We start from the raw sequence: 26,286 nt of genomic DNA on the forward strand, positions 1-26,286 counted from the left end.
TGATGACACCTGTCAGTGAAGAGTTACTTCTAGATATATTTGTTGGAGTAAAACTCCACAATTGTTACATAAGAGAAGATTGTCCAAACCATCAGGGCTTTGTCAGTATTCTCTTGGGATAGCGCTGTGAGTGGATGAAGCCTTAATTGTCTATAACTATGGTTCTAGTGAAAGGAGAGTATGTGAGAAAAACGGGAGCAGAAATAAGATTAGCTGTGCCTAAGAAAATCATGTCATCAAGTCAGTAGATCTGGATAGTGACATAGAAGTGAGAATCCTTGAGCAGTGGGGAGGAGAAAGTGGAGGTTGGAGGTCACTTCACAGCAGATAACCAGAAAGGGCAGGTGGAGGATGTGTTCTGGGACTGCTTGAGGGCATGAGTTGTTAATCACTTCTCAGTTCAGAGGCTCATGGCTTGAGTGCTATATGTTTCTTTGATGTCTGAGTGACAGTATAAAATATCACCTTGAAAGCTGTTCTGCAGCCAGGGTTGTCCGGGAGAATGAAGCCCAGTGGGGAGTGACATGAGTGACTGTCTCTTCTATTCTCCCGCAAGTGGCATGTGGCTGGTAACTTATCTAGCAGTGGAGGAGAGAAGGTGAATTCCTACATAGATGATTTGCTGCACTCAGTCTTAATTCTCTCAGGAACCCAGGTTGAGAAGGGCTGCTGCGGAGATGTTCCTTGGAGAGAGGCAGTCCTCATCAGTCAGCCACCTTTTTGCAAAGGCAGGAGGAAGAGGCAGGGTCTTGTTCTGACAACTGTGGTCCTGAGGAAGCAGATTGGAAAAGGTGAAGCCTGTGTTTCTCGGACTGGTTGCTTCTTGGAAATGGTTGCTCCTCCTTGGATCAACCATTTTGTTTTGTGATCTTGGTATTTGCAGCCACAGTGGCCAGCAGTTTGCCCCTCAAGTGAGTGGTGCCGGATCTCTGGTGTTCTGTGTTTATCCACCTTTTCTGTGCCTACGCCACATCACACCTTCCTTTTTTTTACCCCCAAATAAAAAATGTCCTTAAGGTTTTCCAGGTGAGGTACTGAGCTGTGTGATATGAACCACCCCTTTCTCTTCTCACATCTTCAATAAAATGTTAATTTCTCACTATGAAAAAGAAACATGAAGGCAGGTCCAGTTGAATCAGTGTGTGGGCGAAGATCTGGCCTTTTTGGGCTTGAGGGGCTGTGCCATTTATTCAGAGATGGACTAGAGGCCTGCTCTCTGCGTGTTCTCTACCACCTCCTCAGAGGCCCGACTGGCACCGGAGAGCCCGTGAGCATCTCCAGGTCTGGCCCCCACCTGCGAGCTGGGGGCCACTTCAAGTAAGCAACACTGGGAACGTAGGGAGAGCTGGTGTGTGGAGATGGCAGTTCTTGCCTATACAGACAGAACCCAGAAACAGTGACAGCTCATCCTCCTAGGGCACCTCGCCTGGCATTTGAACAGATTAGCTTTTATAGCCTCATTGCAAAGCTAAGTTGGATTGTTTTGAGCTCCCTTACTACCAAACCCTGACGTAAGTTGTTATTGGTGGGTCATGCACCATGTAGCAGGTTTGCAACATTCTTAACCTCAGACAGAGCCACGCAGCCTAAAATACAGGTGTGATAGATTCTAAATCATAGTGGCCAAACACAAATTATTGATAGCAGGTCTTTTAACCCTAATGTTATTTGGTGTGTTAATCCAACCTGATAGACAGGGCACATCGATTTATCTACCAAAGTGTACGTATGATATTTTTCTGAAAATACTGTATAATTATCATAGACCATGTACTCAGGTAAATTAACTTATATTTTGAAATAAATAGTGTACATCTCCAAAAAACTTTTTAAAGACTTAAGTTTAAAAAAACTTTTTTTTGGCCATATACTATGTAGAGATAATCCATTCTGTATGAAATTAATGGTTTCCAGGGGCATACCCGTATCTAGGAGTCTGCAGAAACTAAGGAGGAAGAGCCAGACAGATAAAAAGTTCATTTTCTGGGACAGACTGGTGTTACGGAATCCATAGGAAGAGGGGATTTCAGTGATGGAGTGATTAGCCATGGAAAATATTACAGACGGGTCCAGCAAGATAAGAACTCTGAAACACATCCACCGATTTTTAGGATCTTGGAGATCATTGGCATCTTTGCCAGAGCAGTTTTATTGGAAACCAGTTCACACAGTAGGTTAGGATGGAAGATAATAAATCCACCATAAAGAGAAGGACGAAGAAAAGGAACATGCTTAAGGAGAGGGAGACGTAGGTTTGACTAAAATGCAAGAGCCCTGAGCATATTGATAGGTTGAAGGGGAAGAGCTGATGGAGAAGGAGCTGGGTGATGGTGGCTGGAGCAGGACCCAGAGGAAGCTGCAGGGTGGGTGTGCAGGGGTGCCGCAGGGGAAATTGTCTTGAATGAGAAGGAAAGAATGTTCTGCATGCTACCCATCCTGTCGTCTTTCTCAAGCTACAAACGTTTTTCCTTCTTTATTCATGCGGATCTCTGCTCAATACATGAATCTCCCTGAATGTAGTTTCCTTTTTTATCTGGATTCTATTTCTCCTCTCCCTGGGGCTGCGGTATCAGACCATCAGAAGTTTGCTTCCTAGCCTGAGAATTCTTTGCTTTCGCATTTTAAATCAGTGTGTCTCAAAAATGTGTGAAAGTTATTTTAAATTCACTTAAATTGCTACCTAGCATTCCAAGGATTTGGAGTTTTATGAAGTCAAACAAATCTCCCAAAGGAAATTGAGACTCACTGATTTTCTATTACTCAAAACATTTCCAGTTAATAAATACATATGCTTATCAACAGTTTGTGTACTGAGCGCACTTGGAAAAAGAATCCTTGTATGTCATTTACCGAGGAGATAATTGAATGCATGCTCACTGCTTGGATTTGCTAATAAGATGCATGTTTGTGAGCCAAACTCATATCGGTTGTCATGGTTTCTCGTAAGGTGTAATAGCACTTAGTGTTTTAGTCTTGTGGTTTCATTTGTTTCTTGTCACTAAATATAACGAATGGGTAGTTAGAGGAAAATGTAGCTTACGCTTCATCAGCTTTTATCACAAAATTTGTTTTAACTTTTTATTGCGGACATTTTCAAACATGCAGACAAGTAAAGGAAGTAGTATATTGAACCTCTGTGTACCCGTCAACCATCTTAAGTATTATTAACATTTTGTTGTTGAATCTGTTCCTCCCACTTTTTTTTCTCTTGAGGTGTTTTTAAAGAAAATCCTATGTAGTACTTCATTTCACACATAAATACTTCAGCATATATCTGATAGAAAAGGACTAAAGCCCTAAACCATTATCACCTCCTGACAAAATCAATAATAATTTCTTAATATCTCATACCCAGTGCATGTTCAGTTTTTCCCTCATTATTGTCTCAGAAATGCCTTTTGCATACAGAGGACTCGTTTAAATCATGATACAGGCAAGGTCAGAACATTGCATTCGACGGACGTCTCTTCAGCCTCTTTTTATCTATTGGTTTGAAAAGTGTTTTCCATAATTTTTGCATTTTTAAAAAATAAAATCAGTGCAGGAAATTCATGAACACAGAAAAGCACAATACAAAACAGTCATCACTTGCAGCCTCAACAACCAAAAGATAATTACGAATAGTGTTCTGCTACATGTCCTCCCATGTTAAAGAAAACAAATCTCTGGATGGGGAGGCATTTTGCATCCAGTCTCACACTTTTTGCTATGTCCTGTGGGCACAGACATTGCAGCTTTGAGGATCAATGAACAGGCCACTGTGAGGGCATAGACAGGGAGGCTTGAACCTGTTGGTGAGTTTTCTTCTTGTTCACTGTTTGCCTCTGCGACATTCCATTGTTAATGTCTAAATCGCTGTCAACCCACCACATAACCACCAGATGCTGTAGGAGTTCCTCGGTAGCAACTTCCCAAGCGATCATTTGCATGTTCACTTCTAAAGCACTTTAATGTTATTATAAATTAAATACTGCTCTCTTGTGCTCTTTATGCTGTGCATTTGGACAGAGGTCAGAACTGCAGCAGGTAAGAGCGGTTGGCGTTTCATGTAGGTAAAATGAAATGCCAATGAATTTTGTCACAAGTACTAAGTAGAGACAGCTTTGCTTAAATGGAGGGAGCTGGAAGGAAAACCAAAAATAGTATCCCTGTTCACAATTTCCTGAGGATGAGTTGTAAGGAATTCACATCAAGAACCAAAGAAATACTTGCAGTGCTTTTTCTATAATACTTTAAGCGTATGCCCTGTGGCAGTTTTCCAAATGTCTTAATTGGTCAGGTTGTTCTGTACATTGTAGCTTACATAACTAACCTGTCAAGCAATGCTTTTTGCCTTGGCAAAGGCAGATGTATCAGTAACTTTAGTACCAGAAGTTTCTTGTGTCTCTAAAGATGAAGAATTCATGAGTTCATGCTAAAGGGTTATTTTAGGCACAAAGAAAAAGGAACATTTCTAAAAGACAAAGACTTTTCTAGGGACTGTGTGAAATATTTTTTCACAGTGTATTTCTTTCAACGAGTTAGAGAAATGAAGTGAGTTAGATGCATTGTCAATAACAGCCGCATCTGTGCGTCACATGAGACTCATGGACATTCTTGTGCAACGTCTGGGAAGTGCAGTTGTGGCTTACACATTTTTCCCAGAGTGTTGATTTTTCAGAACACCTTTCAGCAATGAAGTCTAAATCTTGATGTTGTTTGAATAGATGTTTCTAGTAGTGTAATTTAAATGTTTAAAAGAACAGCTGTAAAGTCAGATTCTCCAAAGTCTTGAAATGTTTGTCAGTTTCTAAAAAGTTGAGCAGTTGAAGTAGCAATGGCTCAGACTTTTAATTTTTAAAGTCTCCTCGCGCCCGAAGATTGACAGTTAGGTACTGAATGCCAGCTGCTCTCTCTGTCTGGAGACCTTTGTAAATGACCTACTGTTACCTAAACTTCTGTGACAGAAGTGGCCTTTGGAAAGTCTCACCATGTCACCAAGCCAGCTTGTTGCGGGAACACCTAACTGGCGAGACAAGGCAAGGTTTGTGGGTTCCTCCACGACTGCTGGTGCCCTCCTGGCCTGCTTACATTCTGGAGAGCCTGTTGATCCCCTTTCAGACAGCTATTTATCAACTAAACCAGGGGATGGTTGGACTCCTCTGTGTTTCTGTATGTGAAGATTGCTTATTAGGTTTAATCACTTGTCATATGACCTGTACTTCTTGCTTTTGATGTCAAATAGAGACAGATAACTATGTAATCAGAGAAGTTAATAACACCTGTGGTCCACACAGCTGTAACCATCTAACCTGTGTTTCTTGTCAGTCTGGATCTGATTTCTCGCTCAAGGATTCTCTAGCAAAAATGATCTTGTAGAGTTTCATGAGGAAAAACTCTGCTAACGTTTATTATGGTGTACATAACATTTAATTTTTTTTTCGAAGATCCAAGGAAACATTCTTGGCCAAAATCTAGGGGAAGTTACTGTCACTTTGTACTGTACAAGGAAAACAAAGACACCATGGATGCTATTAATCTGTTGTCCAAATATTTAAGGTTAGTATCTTGTTCTTGTGCCTATGCAAAATCAAAACACAGAAACGTTTTTTTCTTTCCATGCTGATGAAAAGGGAATGGGAAAATAGGCAAACAGGTAGCGAATGTACCTCCCAGTTAGTCTTTTTTATGGTTTTGGCTGTGCCTTGTGGGACCCTACTTCCCTAACCAGGGATTGAAACTGGGCCACAGCAGTGAAAGTCCTGAGTCCTAACCACTGGACTGCCGGGGAGTTCCCAATTTTAGTTTTTGTAGACAATAGTTGAATTAATTTTCTTTAACCTCCTTACAAATGGTCAGTGATTCAAAATGACAATTCTCTAAGTAAATGGTTACATATAGTAGAGAGTTACTAGTCCATCCAGCTACAGTAAACATTAATTGGCCTTCCCTGCTGATCCAGTGGTTAAGAATCCGCCTGCCAGTGTAGGGGTTGCAGGTTTGATCCCTGATCCTGGAAGATCCCACATACCACAGAGCGACTCAGCCCCTGTACCTCAGCCTCAGCTACTGAGCCTGTGCTCTAGTGCCCAGGAGCTGCAGCTGCTGAGCCACATGCTCTAGAGCCCGTGCTCTGCAGGAAGAGAAGCCACCTCAGTCAGAAACCTGCACAGCACAGCTAGGAAGGAGCCCCTGCTCGCAGCAGCCGGAGAAAGCCCACTTGCAGCAGTGAAGACCCAGCACAGCCAAAAATAAATACGGAAAAAAAGACAAATTAACTGTCTCTCCTAAAAACGCATACTTTGATGTAGTTGCAGAGGTCTGTTGCTAAATCTGAGTTCTGAACTCCTAGAAATCAACTGGATTGGAATCCTGAGACCAGTCAGTTTTTCTCATAGGAATGCAAATGTAACAGAATTTGGGTCTCTGAGGATGGGCCGGGTTGCCGCTTTATTTTCAGAAATGGATTCAAGTCCCAGAGCAAATCTGTACACAGTGGAAATGTACTTTCTGATGTGTATTTAACCTGGTTTAAACACAAACATACTGTGTTAGTTTGCTCTGACTGCCTCAACAAGATGCTGCGAAGTGAGTGGCTTCAAAAACAGCCCTTCGTTTTCCTAAACTGTGGAGGCGGGGGGCCCCAGGCTGCGGGCGCTGGCAGGTTTGGTCATTCGCGGAGGCCTTTCCTTGGCTCGCGGGTGGCCTCTGTGCCCTCCCGTGGCCTTGCCTCTGAGTGTGTGTGTCCCAGAGTCCTCTGTGAGGCAAGGTCTCCTCTTGTTGTTCTAGGACACGTGTCTAATCGAATGAGGGCCTCGTTTTAACTCAATGACCTCTTATAGCTCTGGCTCCAAATCCTGCTGGGTTCGGAGCTACCGGGAGGCAGCCTCAACACAGAAATTTCAGGGGAGCACAGTTCATCCCATAGGACACAGTACCTAATAAAGCAGCATTTTATTTACTGCTAGCTTTCTCTCTTGCCTTGTCTGTCCCTGAACCCTGGGGAGAAGACAGTTCCAGTGAGAGAAGGGAAGGGAGCTCCCATGAGATCTGGATTGCTCAGAGTTCAAAAATCCTTCCTGTTTCTCTCCTATTCATGTGAAACAGTTTTTATTAAATTCCTCTTAGTTATCTAGCTTACTTGTATCTTCATATTAAAACTATTCTGTTCCCTGTTGTAGCATTTGGCTTTATACAAAGAAATAGCATATATTTATGGAAAATTCATATAATATTAACTTTTAGAAATTGAAAATACAAAATTTTTGAGTGATACATGATACATCTAGGATGGATAGTTCTTTACCTTTGGTTATATAATTATATGAATTGTATGAAATCAACAGAAAGTGCATTACTTCCTTTTCTGACGCATTCCAAGTCACACAGAGATAAGGAGGGAGTTTGTCCAGGCATCATTTAGTTTCTTAGCTTTTAAGAAATACTAATTTATGTTTTCCTGGATATATTTTTAAATAAAGTTTCCCCTTACTTTTCTTTTACTCTGTTACTATTTTAAGTATATTTATATTAAATCTTAAATTATGAGAAGCGTGATTTCCTAACGGTATGTGACTTTGTGTGGTTTTGTTTTTGCCTCATCAGAGTCAAGCCAAACATATTCTCCTACATGGGAACCAAAGATAAAAGAGCCATAACCGTTCAGGAGATTGCTGTTCTCAAGTAAGTAGGAGTACATACTGGGGTTGGTTCTGTAAAAATCCTAGCACTGTATTTCCAAGTTCGAGGATTTGCTTTGTGGGGTTTACCTCTTCCAGCTTTAGATAATGCCTCTGTCTGTTCAAAAAACTGCTTTTCTGTTTGTTTCTTTTTTCTTGCTTATCTGCATTCCCTAATGTTTTCACAGCAAGCTGGTATTATTTATGTCATTTTTAAAGGATTTGTGTGGTAGAACCAAGAGAATATGTGAATATATTCTTTATCTTTTGTCTCTCTTATTCATTGATTGTTAAATATGAGTTTTTTAAATTACAAAACAGTGAATGAGCTCTTTTGTTATACACTGAAGATCTGCAAAGGAAAAAGGTGGTCTTTGCTTTTGAAGTAATTATGATGGAGCAGACAGGTAAATCAGAACTTACACACAGTGATATAAATGCTAGAATAGAGGTGTATTTGGGGTGTTAGGCAAGACCTGCTAACAAAGTGTGGCACTCATTGTGGGGGCAGGCCAGGGAGACTTTCACAGAAAATGGGATGCTCGGGGTTTTTTTCTTTGTTTAGTTTGGCTGTGCCACTCAGCTTGTGAGATCCTAGTTCCCCAACCAGGGACCAGACCCAAGCCCTCAGCGGTGGAAATGTGGGAGTCTAACCACTTGACCACCAGGGAGTTCCCTGGATGCTCGAGTTTTCATCTAAACTGGGCTTCTCTGCCTTTTCACTGCTGACCCTGTGGGCTGGATAATTCCTTGTTGAAGGGGCCATACTGTGCACTCTAGGACATTCAGCAGCAGCCCTGGTCTCTCTCTACCACAGAATTTCAGTAACTTTCCCCCTATTCATGTCAGCACTGTGACAGACAAAAATGTCTCCAGACCTGGCTAAATGTCTCTTGAAGAGCAGAATAGCCCTGGTTGAGAACCACTGGTCTAGATTCTAGAAGGACGGGTGGCCAGACTCAGGTGTCCATCCTCGATTCTAGAAAGCCGGCGGTCAGACAGGCTCAGGAGTCCATGCTTACGTACCCCTGAGGTGGAGGATGGTGGGGGGAACAAGTAACAGGGCAGGAGGAAATGGGGATTGCAGGTGCTTGTTGTCTTGAGTGCGGGGATGGCTTCACAGGCTTATTCACGTGTTAAAACCTGTACATTTTGCATATGTACAGTTTATTGTTGTTCAGGCACCCAGTCCTGTCTGATTCTTTGTGACCCCATGGACTGCAGCACCCCAGGCCTCCCTGTCCCACACCATCTCCTGAAGTTTTCCCTGGTTCATGTCCATTGCATCATTGATGCCATTCAGCCATCTCCTCCTCAACGCCCTCTTCTCCTTCTGCCCTCAGTCTTTCCCAGCATCAGGGACTTTTCTAATGAGTCGGCTGTTCTCATCAGATGACCAGAATACTGGAGCTTCAGCTTCAGCATCAGTCCTTCCTATGAGTTTTCAGGGTTGATTTCCTTTAGGATTGATTGATTGGTTTGATCTTCTTGCTGTCCAAGGGATATTTAGGAGTATTCTCCAGCACCACAGTTTGAAGGCATCAATTCTTTGGCGTTCTGCCTTTACTGTCCAACTCACACAACCATACGTGACCGCTAGGAAGACCAAAAGCTTGTCTGTATGGACCTTTGTCAGCAGAGTAATGTCTCTGCTTTTCAACACACTATCTAGGTTTGTCATTGCTTTTCTGCCAAGAAGCAATCATCTTCTAATTTCATGGCTGCAGTCACCATCCATAGTGATTTTAGAGCCCAAGAAGAGGAAATCGGTCACTTTCACTTCCGCCCTTTCCCCTTCTATTTGCCATGAAGTGATGGGCCCGGATGGCATGATCTTAGTTTTTTTAATATTTAGTTTTAAGCCAGCTTTTTCACTCTCCTCCTTCACCCTCACCAAGAAGCTCTTTATTTCCTCTTTGCTTTCTGCCGTTAGAGTGGTATCATCCTCATATTTGAGGTTGTTGATGTTTCTCCTGCCTATCTTGTTTCCAGCTTGTAACTCATCCAGTCCAGCATTTTAGTTTACCCACTTGTTAATTCTAAAGTTATCTATGCTTGCTGTCCCCACTTAAAGGCATACATGTGCTTGTAATTCCCCTGTCTTTTCATAAAGAAGTTGAGGTAGCACCTCCTCTTCGCCCCCCAGTCCCTTGCCATTTGGCTCCCCTCCCACCTTCTGATTCATTTGAGATAGTGTCAGGATTGAGTTCCCAATTGCTTCCTAGTGGATTTTCCAGCCCTTCTCTTCCTTGACCTTGGACCCTGAGCATGAGGTCATGGTAAAGGCATAAAGGCAGGTCGAGAACATCTGCTCTCTACAATACAACATCACTAGCAGTGTGCGTGGTGCCATGTCTGGGGCAGAGCAGGAGGTGACGCCTGAAGATGCTGGCACTTCCACCTGTTGCCCTGATCTCTTTGTGCCTGAGACGCGTGGAATGTGGGGTCATCTGCTGAGAGTAAAGGGGATGGGAGTGGGAAAGGGAACTTGAAAACAGTGGGAAGATTTGAATAGCCTGTGTGGGTGATGGGCTGGTCAGCAGCTCCTGAGAGCAGGGGACTGGCACTGGCTCAGGGAGTCAGCCTTTCCTATACTCTGGATATGGGGCATAGAAGCTTCTTGACTTCTCTTTGGTATCTGAAATATTGTAGTCAACTCCTGTGCTTTCCGGCCAGCTGGCTCTGAATTTTTCCACCTAAATTTAAAGATAGATTCATTTGTTTTGTTTTCAACACAGAAAACACTAGGTAGAAAATGAAAGTACCACCACAGTTTGTACTTCTTCAGATTGCCTTGTTCATGACTTGATGTATTTTTTGTGGAAGAGTTTTTTTTCCTTAGTTTTCTTTAGTTTATTTCCTAAAACTAAAATATTTACATAAAGTATGTTTTTTCTTGCAAACAGTAAATAATGTACATCTTTCCCTGTTCAGTTCAGTTCAGTCACTCAGTCGTGTCTGACTCTTTGCGACCCCATGAATCACAGCATGCCAGGCCTCCCTGTCCATCACCAACTCCCGGAGTTCACTCAGACACGCGTCCATCGAGTCAGTGATGCCATCCAGCCATCTCATCCTCTGTCGCCCCCTTCTCCTCCTGCCCCCATTCCCTCCCAGCATCAGTCTTTTCCAGTGAGTCAACTCTTCGCATGAGGTGGCCAAACTACTGGAGTTTCAGCTTCAGCATCATTCCCTCCAAAGAAATCCCAGGGCTGATCTCCTTCAGAATGGACTGGCTGGATCTCCTTGCAGTCCAAGGGACTCTCTCAAGAGTCTTCTCCAACACCACAGTTCAAAGGCATCAATTCTTCAGCGCTCAGCCTTCTTCACAGTGCAACTCTCACATCCATACATGACCACTGGAAAAACCATAGCCTTGACTAGATGGACCTTAGTCGGCAAGATAATGTCTCTGCTTTTAAATATGCTATCTAGGTTGGTCATAACTTTTCTTCCAAGGAGTAAGTGTCTTTTAATTTCATGGCTGCAGTCATCATCTACAGTGATTTTGGAGCCCAAAAAAATAAAGTCTGAGACTGTTTCCGCTGTTTCCCCATCTATTTGCCATGAAGTGATGGGACCGGATGCCATGATCTTCGTTTTCTGAATGTTGAGCTTTAAGCCAACTTTTTCGCTCTCCTCTTTCACTTTCATCAAGAGGCTTTTTAGCTCCTCTTCACTTTCTGCCATAAGGGTGGTGTCATCTGCGTATCTGAGGTTATTGATATTTCTCCCGGCAATCTTGATTCCAGCTTGTGCTTCTTCTAGCCCAGCATTTCTCATGATGTACTCTGCATAGAAGTTAAATAAGCAGGGTAACAATATACAGCCTTGATGTACTCCTTTTCCTATTTGGAACCAGTCTGTTGTTCCATGTCCAGTTCTAACTGTTGCTTCCTGACCTGCATACAAATTTCTCAAGAGGCGGGTCAGGTGGTCATGTGTGGCAAAAGATATTTAAGTATATGTTGTTGTTCTTCAGTTGCTAAGTCATGTCCAACTGTTTGCAACCCCGTGATCTGCAGCACACCAGGCTTCCCTGTCCTTCACTATCTCCCTGAGTTTGCTCAAACTCACGCCCATTGAGTTGGTGATACCGTCCAACCATCTCATCCTCTGTTGCCCCCTTCTCCTCTTGCCTTCAATCTTTCCCAGCACCAGGTTCTTTTCCAGAGTATCCTAATTTATGAGCTGTTACTCTGTTTTTTAATTTTACATGGTTTTCCATTTCTTGATATTATAAGCAGTTCCATGATGGACATATTGGTATCTGTGATAACGTCATTAAGATAAGCTTAGCAAAAAAAAAAAAAAAGATAAACTTAGCAGTAGAGTGTGAAATTCTAGATGTTATGTTTTTGATCCAGAGTTTAATTGCCCTGTAGAAAGGTGGTACCAGTTTATCACCTTTATTCTTAAAAGACTTCAGAATCCTTCCTGACACATTTTAATCTTAAAAAAAAATATTTGCTAATATTCAGTGTCAAAACAGAGCATCTCCTTATTTTGTATTGCATTTTATGATGTGACATCTTCGAAGAATGAAGGTATACTTCTCTTCTTAGTCAGCCACCAGGTGTCATACTTGATCGCACTGCGATTCTGTCTTCATAGACCTTTGCTGCCTTTGTCGTCTTCCTGTTGATTTAGTGAGAAACCATATTAAACACCTAAAGGTTAGCCTTTGGAAAGCACATAGCACTTATCTCACGGATGCAGGCTACTCCCTTCGTTTGCTTAATGGATATGTGGGGCCAAGTGGATTGGCCTTTCCCGTGAGAACTGGTAGACAGGATAAACTCACTCTGCCACGCAAGGATTTTAATTACTGCTGAATTGATTAGTGTTTGGGATAAGCAGCTTCTCAGCTTCGTGTAACTCTCCAAAGTCGCCTAGTAGCTTTCACAGGATCTCAAGCAGGAACAGCCTCATTCAGCATGATTTGTTTCTCTTCCTGCCTCTTCCTGCCAGTCTCCTTTCTGAGCCTGGGCCAGTATTTTCCTGGCTTTGTTAATAAAGGCATTTTGTGCAACATGCTGCTTAGGTTGGCTCCTGGCGTTTAAAAGTGAGATTTTGGTATTCCCAAGTTACTCACAGGATTGCTATGAATTTACAACCAAAGAGCTTGATCCAGGATCATCAAAATTAAAACTGTGAACAGTGTCATGAAAGGTATTGTCAACTTCATCCCATCAGTTCTCAAGGAGCACCCACACCAGCAAGAACCGAGTGTTCTCTTGCTTTTTGCTATGCTAGTGGGATTCACAAATACATGTTTTTGTGTATTCAAGAGTCAACTGTAGAATTTGATTCAGCCATGAAAAAGAATGAAGTACATATGTTAGTCACTCAGTGGTGCCCAACTCTTTGCTACCTCATAGACTGTAACCTACCAGGCTCCTCTGTCCATGGGATTTTCCAGGCAAGGGTACTGACGTGGTTTGCCATTTCCTTCTCTAGGGGATCTTCCCAACCCGGGGATCTTACCCAGATCTCCTGCACTGCAGGCAGATTCTTGATCAACTGAGCCACCAGGGAAGCCCTGATATATACTATACCATGAATGAATCTTAAAAAACACTATGTAAACTAAGTAAGGGGAGTCATACGCAAAGGACCACATATTATATAATTATGTTTGTGTGAAATGTCCCAGATAGGGAGATCTGTAAAGACAGAGTAGGTTAGTGGTTGCTAGGAGTCGCAGGGAAAGGGAAGGGGGTTCATAGGTGTAGGGTTTCTTTTGGGAGTGATGGAAATATTCTGGAATTAGATCATGGTGACAGTTGCACAACATTGTGACTATACTAAAACCCCCCGAGCTGTACACTTTATAATGCTTAAAATGTAAGTTTTTTGTTATGTTCATTTTAGCTCTTTATTAAAAAAAAAAGAACTAAGCTATCTTTCATGGCTGTTGGGAAGCAGTCTCCCTAATCTCTTTCCAGAACTGCCAAGCTGCCTATCTGATTCCTTCTTTCCTCTTGACTCTTTAATTTCCTGTCCATTTTTATAGCAAGAGTTACTGACCAAAGAGGGTCTCTGTCCTCCCTTTCCTCCCACTGTTCATCCTGATCCTTTGCTTCCTGGACCCTTTGGGATACTGTTTCTGGACTAATTGATGCCCTGTGGGTCTGCCGTCATCTCCATATGTCTAAAGTCAAGGATGTGGTTCCCCTGAGCAGCTGGCCCGAGCTGGTACAGACCCACTTCACACCTTTTGGTACTTGGGTTGGACAGGGCATTCAGGGCCAGGAGAGAGGGTAATGGAATATGAGGTTTGCCTACTTCTCTGGCTAGCTTCCTGCGTTTTATAATAATTAGTGGACAGTGACACTTCTTTCCTTAAGAAATTTGGTCAGGCTGCTTCTGCACATATTGAACCAGGAAACAAATTGATTGATTGATAATGCATCAAGAAATTGATTGCTTTCAGGGAATATGGCTAAATGTTCAGCAAGGAAACAAGAATTCTCTGAGATGAAATGGCAAACTGGTATTATATGGTGGATTTTAAACAGTTTAACTCAGTAACAGCATATTTTTAATGAAGAAGTAGAATAAAATTTCCTCAGTAATTTTGCATGTAATGTTGGGACTTGGGAGGCTGCACAGGCCCCTGTGGGGCAGCTTCTGTAATTAGGATCTGAGTCTAAATATGGGCATGGGTCTCTAGACCAGGCACTTAGGGGCAGAATAGCCTCTTGTGCAGGCCCAGGGCCCAGGAACCACATCCAGACCTTCCCAACCCCTGTAGTTACTTCCTGCCAAAGCTGGAACATGGCTTCTGGCAATAAGAGCCAATAGGAATGCGCTCAAGGGCCCACTCTGAGAAACACCATGCAGTCCAGAGTTGTAAAGAGAGAAGTGTAGTCAACAAAGAGAAGCTCAGACGCCCTTTGTTCTGGTAGTTCTCAGCTCTTCAGAGGATGCTTGAATTCAGAAGAAAGTTAAAACCACTTGCTGAGGCACAGTGATGTACTGTGTAGCGTTATTTTTAGCTTTAAAAAAATTGTCAACAACCCAGGTGACCCAAATTGAAAAGTCTTAAATAAAATGAATGACTAAGTAAATTTAAATTGATGAGTTATTTTTTATTATATTAGATTATTTCTAATTTTTTAAAACTCTCTTTGCTAAAGTAGAGAAAGATGAATACTAACATAAGAAAATGTGAAAATATTTTAAAATGGCAAAATGTGCAAGTGAAAAACCAGACATCTTGTTTAACCATGAAGCATTTTATTAGAACTGAGAACAAAATGGAGATGGCCACACTGTTACTACTACTTATCTTTGTTCTTGGCATTCTATAATACAAAGAATAATTAGGAAATAAGTGATGTAAAAATTAGGAGGAGGCCAGACTGCAGTTTTGTTACTGATGTATGATTGTTTCCATTCAAGGAGTTAACTGAAAGTTATGCAAGATAGGAAAGAGTATGTACAAAAATCAGTATTCAGATGATAGCCTATTAGAAATTATAGCAGAAAAAAATATTTTACACAGAAGAAGGTGAAGAAAAGAACATACCTAGAAACAAAAATTTTTGTAAAGTGTAAGATCTCTCTCTGTGAAGAAAACTTTGAAATGCTATTGATAGACATAAAAGAACTTGAGTAAATGAATGCTGTATGTTCTTGGATACATATAAATGTTTTTTAACAAAAAAACATGTACATTTATGCTGATACTAAATGAAAATACCAATAGAATGTTTCAAACTAATCAAGCTGATCGTAATGTGGGAAAGAGTCAGAACTAACCATAAAAATTCTGGAAGAAATGACTAATAAAGGGGGATTAGTGTAAAAATTTATAATGAAATATATATATATATATCTCATTTAAAATACTTTTATTAAAACAGTCCCATGGTGATTTTGGAGTAAATTGTACACTTAGATTACTAAAACATTTTTATCACACTCTCCACTGTATTTCTGGATTTATAATAATCTGTTTCTTTCACTTATCACCTCGCTTTTTTTAGAGCAGTTTACTTATTTTTATTGAAGTACAATTGACTTACATTGTTTCAGATGAACGACAAAGTCGATTTTATACTTGTTATATGTAAACACAAATTCTTTTTTTTTTTTTTCCACAAATTCTTTTTACATTCTTTTCCATCATTGGTTTCTACAAGAGAATGAATACAGTTCCCTGTGCTATGTAATACATACTTGTTTATTTTATATATAGTAGTGTATATATGTTAATCTCACATTCCAAATTTATTCCTCCCTCCTGTCTTTCCCCTTTGGTAAGCCTAAGTTTGTTTTCTCTGTGCATCTGTTTCTGTTTTGTAAATAAGCTCCTTTTTTATTTTTAACCACATGTAAGTGATATCATATATTTGTCTTTGACTTACTTTCCTCAGGATAATCATCTGCAGGCCCATCATGTTGCTGCAGATGACATTATTTTGTTCTTTTCTGGCTGAGTAATATTCTATTGTATATATATATGCTGCATCTTCTTTAGCTGCTCATCTCTAGATGAACATTTAGGTTGTTGCCATGTCTTGATATGCTGTAAATAGTGCTGCTGTGAACACTGGGGTGCATGCATCTTTTTGAATTAGAGTTTTCCTCTCTTCTGGGCGTGTGCCCAGAAGTGGGGCTGCTGGCTCCCGTGGCAACTCTGTCACTAGTTTTTGAGGAATCTCCATACTGTTCTCCATAGTGGCTGTGCCAGTTTACATTCCTACCAACAGTATACAGAGTTCTCTTTTTTCCTACACCATCTCCAATATTTATTGTTCTTTTTTTTTTTTTTTAATGTATATTTGACTGTACTGGGTGTGTGTTTTTGTGCAGACGTTCTCTAGTTGCAGTGAGCAGGGCTGCTCTCTAGTTGCAATGCATTACCTTCTCCCTGTGGCGGCTTCTCTCGTTGCAGAGCACGGGCTGTTGGGTGCACAGGCTTCAGTAGTTGTGGCCCGGGCTCAGTGGTTGTGGCATGCACAGGCTTAGTGGCTCTGCAGCGTGTGGGGTCTTCCTGGACTGGGAATCGAACCCATGCCTCCTGCATTGACAGGCGGATTCTTCACCATTGAGCCACCAGGGAAGCCCTATCGGCAGGCTTTTTCATGATGGCCATTCTGGCCAGTGTGAGGTGGCACCTTCAGTAACTTTGATTTGCATTTACCTAATAATTAGCATTATTGAGCATCTTTTCATGTGCCTGTTGGCCATCTGTATGTCTTTTTGGAGTGATGTCTGTTTAGCTCTTCTGGCCATTTTTAAGTTTTATTTATTTTTTTCTGCCCATTTTTGATTGGGCTGTTTGTTTTTTGATAACGAGCTGTATAAACTGTATGTTTTGGCAATTAAACCATCGTTGCTTGTATCATTTGCAAATGTATTTTTCCCAGTCTGTAGATTGTCTTTATATTTTATTTATGGTTTCCTTTGCTATGCAAAAGCTTTTAAGGTTAATTAGATCCCATTTGTTTATTTTTGCTTTTGTTTCCATTACTCTAGAAGACAGACTTATGAAAATAATGCTGTGATTTTTGTCAAATTGTGTTCTGCCTGTTTTCCTCTAGGAGTTTTATAGTATCTGGTCTTAGAGTTAGCTCTTTAATCCTTTTTGAGTTTATTTTTGTATCTGATGTTGGAAAATGTTCTGATTTCATTTTTTTACATATGATTGTCTAGCCACAGTATATTTTAAACCTATTATAGAAGTATAGCAGTTAAAGCAGTGTGATACTTACACATAAATGGGTAGAATTAGAATAATTACAGACCCAGATATGTCCACAGTTAGTGTGTAATCAGAGTAGCATTTAAAATCAGCAGAGAAAAGATGTTCTGAGCTAGTGAATTTGTGGATTTATTTTTTGTAGCCAAGTCTTTGATGTAATGTTTATACTCCATAATCTACCTTTAAAAAACAAAAAAAGTCAAAAACAAAAAGGAACATGTGATGCTGTTAATTTAAAATGCAGAACCAAAGCCACTGAAGCAGCAGCTGATGCAGTTACTGGCTTGTGTGTGAAAAACTTTCCCCTCTTTCCTTAGTCTCCTTGTGGCCCAGGATGAAAAGAGTCCATAATTTAAAGCCGAGGGAGAGAGCATGACCTCATCCCCCTCCTTTCTAAATGAGCCACTTCTGGCATCAGCAGTTGACTGGGGAGAGACTCCCAGTCAAAGCCCTGGAACCCCTGTGCGCGGAGGTCTTTCCTTTTTTGCTGCAGCCCGTGTGAAAGACCAGTCTTTTGTAAAAGACCAGTAGTGAAGATTAGTGTATTAATGATTGCATGGAGGCCAGCACTGCTGTAAATGAGATGCATCACTACTGTAAGCCAAAATGAAACAGAAGAGAAAGTATCCTTTTTACTCTAAAGCAACAACTGAACAAGTGTAAAAGTACTACATTGTTTGTTAATCAGTTATACTCCGATACAGAATAAAAAGTTAGAAAAGGCACTCTACTTATACCTGGGGATACTGTTTAAAAAAATAATCTCCAACTAGGGACACCCTTTCTAAGTAAAGCTTTAATCCCAGAGTTATTTTTAAAAACTCTCAATTAAAATTTTACTATCTAGTCCTTGTTTGTAGAATGTCAACTGATACAGGAGGAATGGGGTGGGGGGTGGTTTACAAACACTCTTTCTCAGTCAGCACAGTAATATTTGCGCCTGCCAGCAGCTATCCTTGGGCATCGAAACAGCTGGATGAAAGACAGTGGGGAAACAGGCTAGGCACAGAATTTTTAAAATGGCACGCCACAGGTTACAAATTGAAAAAGGAGAAGGAGGGAGAGGTACCATTTTGCTGTGATACACTGAGAAGGCCTCAGCATCTCCTGGGTGACACTCCCCCCAGAATGTGGGAGTTTTTTGTTGTTGCTCAGTCACCAAGACATGAGTGTCATGTCACTCACACTAAGTTATGCCCAACTCTTTGTGACCCCATGGACTTCAGCATCCCAGGCTCCTCTGTCCTTCACTGTCTCCCAGAGTTTACACAAATTCTTGTCCATTTGAGTTGGTGATGCTATCTAACTATCTTCTCCTGTGCTGCCCTCCTTTCCTTTTGCCCTCAATCTTTCCTAGCATCAGGGTCTTTTCCAGTGAGTCGGCTCTTCACATTAGGTGACCAAAGTATTGGCGCTCCAGCTTCAGCATCAGTCCTTCCAATGAATATTCAGTGCTACTGAGGAGCAGTCCACATCCAAACTCACCCAATTCCTCCCAGTAACGTCACTTAGATTTTTTTTAAGCTCCTTAATGTCAGGATCTAATCAAGAACCAGGAGAATCATTGTTTCCTCACAGTAAGATTTTGAGCATAACCTATGGGAGTCTTACTGTTGTGGAAATAATGATTGTCCTGGTCTTTGATTAGATCCTGAAGTTAAGTAGCATTAAAACTCCCTGGTAGTTCAGACTGTAAAGAATCTGCCTGCAGTGTGGGAAACCTGGGTTCGATCCCTGAATCGGGAAGATCCACAGGAGGAGGGCACGGCACCCACTACTGTATTCTTGCCTAGAAAATCCCCATGAACGGAGGAGCCTGGTGGGCTACAGTCTGTGGGGTCGCAAAGAGTCGGACACGACTGAGCGACTAAGCACACACACACACACAAAATCTCAGTAATGTTATGGGGGAATTGGGTGAGTTTGAATCTGGACTGCTCTTCGGTAGCACTGAATTCCCGTAGGCTCCCTGAGGGTTACCGGTGGTGAGTAGCTTGGGAGACTGCTGTCCTTAGGAGACACATACTACACTCTCTTTAAGGGTGAGATGTCCCCAGGCTGCAGCTCACTCTCACGTGGTTCAGAATGTGTGTGTGTGTGTGTGTGTGCGCGTGCATGCATACACGTGCGCATGTATGTGTGGTATAGGGGTGTTCATATGTCTAGAAATACATGTAAAGTATAGTGGGAAAATGTTAGCAATTGGTAAATCTGAGTGTAAAGTATAAGACTTCGTTACAGTGTTATCAGTTTTTTCTTTTTAAGTTGGGAAATTTTCCAAAGTATAAAAATATTATTAAGTGAACTCACAAAATGGGAGATAATATTTTCTCACTGTGTGGTAAAGGGTAGATTTCCTTAATCTATGAAAACAGAAGAATATTAACAATCCAATAGAAAAAGAGGTAGTAGGAACAATAGGTACTCCACAGTCAAGACATGAAAAAATGTTTAAATTCTCCCACAGTAAGAAGCAGGTAAGTAAAAAATGAAAATAGCATTTTAAATTTTGCCTGGAGCTAAAATAAGGTTTATAACATGCTGTGTGAGGAGACAGGCATGAGACAGTAGGCACTGACATATGGGAGTGTGAATTAGTATAACCTTTTTGGAGGACAGTAGGGGTTAAAATTTAAAATCCACCACTTCTCCTTAGATATGAACATATCTAAATCATTCACCTGTGTAGGTGTACCATGACGTCTGTATGAGGATGTTTGTTAGAGAGTACTTTACAGTAATAGCAGAAGATGGGTAGCAATTTAAATGGCCATCCCAGGGGACTGGTCAGATGAAGGCCAGAGAAAAGATCTAGGCAGTGTGGCAGCCACCCTGTGTACCTGTTCACAGAGCGAGGACCTTATGAAAGGACTCTCTGGATAAGGCAGGTCTCTAATAGGCAGTTTTCCAGTTTTCTGTGAATAAAGGAAGATAGTAAACAATTTGTAATTGTAACAAAAAAATTGTTTTGTAAAAGGGAGGATCTGGGTGCTGGTTACATGGTTGCATTCACTTTGTGAAAATCTGTCAAGCAGTTCTGTCCGTATAACATATATTAGAAGCTTACTGAGAAATTCCAAAGAGAGAGAGAGAAGATAATAGGAACACTTACTTGTGCAGAAAGTGTTTCTAGAGGGATATACAAGAAACTGTTCGTGTTGGCTGCCAGTGGAGCGGGATATTGAGGAACAGAGTTACAGCAGAGGCTTTCTAGTACTGTACTTCTTTTTTTACGTGTATTGCTAAAGAAGTTAGTTTTTCGTGAAAACTTAATACCTTTTAAATGATAGCAGGCAAGTATAGATTATGTGATTCTGACTAAGTATATGTAGTCAGATAAAGATCATATACATATATCTATCTGACGTGTGTTTAAGAAAGAAAGGATAGGAGGAAATTCAAAGTTAGATACTAACTTTTTTTTTTTTTACCTGATGAGACTGAGTTTTTTTTTCTTCTGTATTTCTCTGTACTTTTCCAAGTTTTCTGTAGTGTGATTACAATATTTTTCTGATGGACAAAAATGAAACTATGATTCTTTTTTAATGCTTAGTAAGAACTTTTTTTACCTGTAGGAATTGCTCTCTGCTCCCTTTCTCACCCTTCTCCCCTCACAAAAAGTAGAAAATTTCAAACAGAATTGTTCCATTATCAGTATGCAAGTAACATGAGACTCTTAAGAATATAACGATGGCCCAGGTTACATCATTCCAGTAGGAACAGGTGTCCTCAGGCTGGAGGAACATTCCAGAGGCGAATGAAAGATAGGCTTACCCCACTGGCCTTGGTGCCTTTCCTTTCTGCCATCACAGCTTCTAGTCTCATTTTAAGCTGCCATTTTCTATCATAAACTGTCCTAGATCACATTAGCCAGGCAACAGGCCATGACCATCTTTCTGCTCCTTTTACATTTTGTGTTTTTTAGAATAACTGCACAAAGACTTGCCCACTTGAACAAGTGCTTGATGAACTTTAAGCTGGGGAATTTCAGCTATCAGAAAAACCCTCTGAAATTGGGAGAGCTTCAAGGAAATCACTTCACGGTCGTCCTCAGGTAAAGAGCTGCGACGGGGAGTACAGACCAGGGAGGATCTTCTTGGGTCACCTCGAGTCCCTTCGGAATGGTTGTTAATTCCAGTGAGCTGGCACCAATGGTCTTGGCGGCCCAGAAAGGCGAGGTGGGGTCCGATGGAGCTGGGAGAGCAAACCCAGCTGTAGTGTTTGTGCCAGTACAGCCACGCCTCTACTCAGTCAGCGCCACCTTTGGAATGAGGCAGTCTCCTTGAAATGCAAAAGACAGCTTACACTTCCACCTGCCTAGAATAGGCAGATTCATAGACACAAAAAAGTAGAATAAAGGTTACCTGGGGTGTAAGGTGGGGAGATGAGTTACTGTTCAGTAACTGGCGTTTCACTTCGAGAAGATGAAGCAGTTGAGGAAGTATGTAGCAGTAGAGGTTACACAACACTGTGAATATACTTAGTGCTACCATATCGCATGCTTAGAAATGGCTAAAATGGTAAATTTTGTGTTGTGTACACTTCGCAATTTTTAAAAAGACAAAGTCCTTGGGAGGTAGAGAGAAAGCTCCATGGAACAAGGGAAGAGCACAGGAGCCGAGCTATGTCGCTTATGATTTGCATCCCTGAGTGTACTTGCCTGTAAATTTTTTTCTCTGGGTCATTTGGCCCCCCCGCAGAAATATAACAGGAACTGACAACCAAGTGGAACAAGCCATGAACTCTCTCAAGGAGATTGGGTTTATCAACTACTACGGAATGCAAAGGTTTGGAACAACAGCTGTCCCCACATATCAAGTTGGAAGGTTTGTATTTAATTTCTTAACTTTTGTCTAAAAGAACTTGCTCATTAAAAAATAAAAAGAAGCAGGATTTTTTTTTTTGGTCAGTGGTGTTTTTAGTTATTTCTAGATTTCCTGGAAAACTGGACCAAAAGAATCCTTTTAGATGACCAACTGATCCATAGCCTCCATAAGTTTTGTTCTGTTTTATGATAGTTCATGTACAAGGTGAAAAAGTAAGTCAGGGTTCAGAGAGCTTTAACCTGATGAGGCAGTTTTTCTCTCCCACCTAATATACATCCAGGGATTCTGTTTTCTTTCACACAGATAAATCTTGGCTCAGTACATGACCTAGCAGTAGCGGTTGGGTAACTCAGCCCCAGAGTAGCCTGAAGGAGATGAGTAGCTTATGCTCTCTGTTAACAGGTGCTTCCTAATTTCTTAAACTGGTACCTGCCCTTCCCTCACCCTTTAAAGAAAGTGGTGTAGGATGCAGATAGCATATCAAATTCATTTTAAGAACTCTCTCATCAGCTTTGTGATAATAGGAAATCCCTCTAGGTGAGCTGGGGTGGGAATCCCATCAGTAAAGACTCGGGTTTATAAGCTTACTTACACTATCCTGCTCTCCGGTGCATGTTGTGTTACCTAAATGATTATTCACATTGCAGTTAGGATTGGGAAGCTTGAGTTGGAAGTGATCCGAGAGATTATTTAGTTCATGTTCTTCCTGGCACTTTGAATTTTTTGCTTTAGCAAAGGTGAAATTTGGGAGGCAGCTCGAGCTCACTGGTTTGTCAGCTGCAGTCCTGAGAGGAGAGGGGTCTTCTCAATTCAGTCCATGATTTCAGCAGCTGACTCTATGAAGTTGCGTTTGTTCATGCATCCTTAAGAGCACAGAATGAAAATATCACATAGTATTTCCTCTACCTCTCTGAGGCTGTGTTGTGAGAGTAAAAAGCTCAGGTAAAAGGGGGAAATTCTTCGGCAGTCCAGTGGTTAGAACTCCATCCTTCACTGCCAAGGGCCCTGGGTTCAATCCCTGGTTAGGAAACTAAGATCCCACACGCCACATGCAGTGGCAAAAAATAAAAATAAAAACCACTCATATAATTCAATAACAACAAAAAAACCTAATTTTAAAATGGGCAAAGAACTTGACTATTCCCCAAAGAAGATATACAGGCAACTAATAGACCCATGAAAAGATGTTTAGTACCACTAATTATTAGGGATATGTACATCAAAACCTCAGTAGGATATGACTTTGTACCCAGTGGGATGGCTGTTATTTAAAAAAAGAACAAAAAGGGAAAGAAAATAAGTGTTGGGCGTGGAGAAACTGCAGCCCTTGCACACTGCAGGTGAGTATATGGAGTGGAACTGCCATTGTAGAAATGATACGGACAGTCCCCCAAAACTAAAACACAGAGCTCCTGCTGTATGATTCTGCAGTTCCATTTCTGTATGTATACCCAAAAGAAATAAAAACACTCAACAGATATTTATACACCTATGTTGAGAAGAGCATTGTTCACAATAGCCAAATGGTAGAAGCAGCCAACTAGGTGTCCATTAACAGATGAACTGATAAACAGAATGTCCATGGATGCAGTGGGATGCAGCCTTAAAAAGGAACGCAGTTTGACGCATGCCACAGCACGAATAAACCTGAAGACTTATGCTAAGTGAAATAAGCCAGTCACCAAAGGACAAACACTATGCAATTCCTCTTATCTGCGATTCCTAGAGTAGTCAAAGTCATAGACAAAGTAGAGCGGTGGTTGCCAGGAGCTGTGGGGAGGGGAAGGAAGGAGTTCCTGTCTACTGAATCCTGAATTGGTCATGAAAGATTGAAGAGCCCTGGAGGCAGATGGTCCTGATGGTTATACGACAGTGTGGCTGGACTTAATGCCGCAGAACTGTCCACTTAAAAATAGCTGAAATGATAAATTTTATGCTATATATACTTTACACGGTTTATAAAAGAAAGTGAAAAAAGGAAAGATACTAGTAATGTAAGAAGTCTCGTAGTTAAGCAACTTTATACCAAGTGTTGGCACACTTTTTGTGTAGAGGGTCAGGTCACAAATAGTTAGACTTTGTGGGCCACAGAGTGTGTCCGGCAGCTCCTCAGCACTGTTGTTACAGGGTGAAAGCAACCAGAGATAGCACATATGTTAATGAGCACTGCTGGTTTTCAGTAGAACTGTTTACAAAATCAAGTGGCCAGCCAGAGAACAAAGGTTTTTGCACACAGAAGTCTTTCTTTCATGGTATTTGGTGCACCGCCACCTAGTCCTGAATTAGCACTGTGCTCTTTTTGAAAATATTACTGAAGGCCTAAGCCAGCTGAATAATGTTTACTCAGGAGGGTGTTTAAAGACTGTTGGAGCATGGCTTGTTCCAGGACTTCAAGAATTGCCAGCAGTGGGATATCTTTTAGAATAATTCATTGCACTAGTAGGTTAAAAATCTACTAACTAGTTAGTAGATTAACTACTAGTTAGTTAACTAGTAGGTTAAATATATGATCTCATTAGTATATACAGTAGCATTTTACATAAAACACAAATATCTCATATAGATTAACTTAAATGTGAAAAATAAAAACCCTAGTTAAGTAGAAAAACAGAAAAATTAATAAGAGGGATTTTTGTTTTTTGGTGGTAGGGAACGGCTTTCTGACTCCAAGCCCAGAAATCTTAATGAGGAAAAAATGTTCAGATATGATACATGAAATATATCCTTTGTGTGGCAAAAGATAGTATAATAAAAGTAAAAGGAAAAATAGCATACACATAAAGATCAAGCAGGTCTTGAAAGCTATCCTCTGAAGTGTTAACAGTGTTTGTTTTTTAGAGGTTAGATACCAGGTAACCTCCTTTCTTCTGTACTGTTTAATTTTATAGAAACATATATAACTTATAATCAGTGAAAGTAAAGATACTTCCATTTTGGTGAGAATTATAATGCATAAAGATAAATTGTATTTATTCTCTTTACCTAGGCAAGAAATCTTTTAATATAGGGGAGAAATTTTTTTAAAGTTTCAAATAAATATTGATATGTAAAGACTGATTTATACAGATAACACCATGTATAACAGCTTAAAACATGACTAGCTAGTATTTATACTGTATGGCATTTTAAAAATGAGATGATACTGAAGGATATAAATGTTATATTCTTAATTTTCTTCTCTCTTTTTAGTTCTTTTGACATTTACCTGTGTCATTATATCAGTATTAGTTTTTCTGCTTTTAAGTTTAATAAAATATATAAAGTTAACATGATTTGTTGACTCTACAAATTTGGGCAGATAAAACTCATCTTAATGCAAAATTAAGTAAAATAAATGCTGTTTAATTTTAGAGCTATACTGCAAAATTCCTGGACTGAAGTCATGGATTTAATATTGAAACCCCGTTCTGGAGGTGAGAATAAAAATAATCTTAAGGAAAAAAAAAAAAGGAATATATTCGAGTCGATATTCATGAAATTGCTTTGAATAAAAGTATAAGTGCAAATTAGCATCATTATTTCAAAATTTTTGCATCTTTATTTTTGTACAAGTCTTGTGTATATATTAGAGACTTATAATTTATCTCTTATTTTCAGCTCTTTAGCTCAAGCTCATCTAATTTATTAACTCACAAATGAATACATTTATTTCTTTGTGTACTACAAAATTTCTGAACATACAGGACTCCAAACAGATTTCACTGGTGGTTAATTTGTTATAGAAACAGAGTGTAATATAATATAAAAACTTGGAGAAAGCACACTGAGAATTTTTGTTTGAAGAGTTCATTAGAAATTCTAATGTCATACTGTATTGAAAAAAGGATTTAAATATCACTTTATAAATCACCAAATAATTATGTCCACTGTGGATGATTATTTATTTGCACGTTGAAAAGAGAGGTTGTCTAATTTTATGGAAAGTAACCCATTACATTCGACAATACAGTAGAAAAAGAGAGGGGAGGAAGCAAGGGCTGCCTAGGTTTTGTCTGAGGTTGAGTTGGCATGGCAGCGCTCAGTGGTTGACTTTAAGTCCTAAGATGGTAGCATGAAAGCCATCTAGTTCTGTAAGCTCTCTGCCTTT

General features: G+C 40.5%; 1 protein-coding gene across 1 annotated transcript in view; it reads left to right on the forward strand.

Moving 5' to 3' along the window:
- The window catches only part of PUS7 (pseudouridylate synthase 7 (putative)), a 55,310-nt gene that overhangs the window by 18,200 nt on the left and 10,824 nt on the right, over positions 1-26,286 (forward strand). Inside the window, exons 6-10 of the mRNA XM_018047243.1 lie at positions 5,427-5,538; positions 7,585-7,662; positions 21,299-21,427; positions 22,074-22,199; positions 25,551-25,612. Coding sequence (XP_017902732.1) covers positions 5,427-5,538; positions 7,585-7,662; positions 21,299-21,427; positions 22,074-22,199; positions 25,551-25,612 — 507 coding nt within the window. The remainder of the gene's footprint in view (positions 1-5,426; positions 5,539-7,584; positions 7,663-21,298; positions 21,428-22,073; positions 22,200-25,550; positions 25,613-26,286) is intronic.

The sequence above is a fragment of the Capra hircus genome, chromosome 4 (assembly GCF_001704415.2).
Source record: "Capra hircus breed San Clemente chromosome 4, ASM170441v1, whole genome shotgun sequence".
Taxonomy (NCBI): Eukaryota; Metazoa; Chordata; class Mammalia; order Artiodactyla; family Bovidae; genus Capra; species Capra hircus.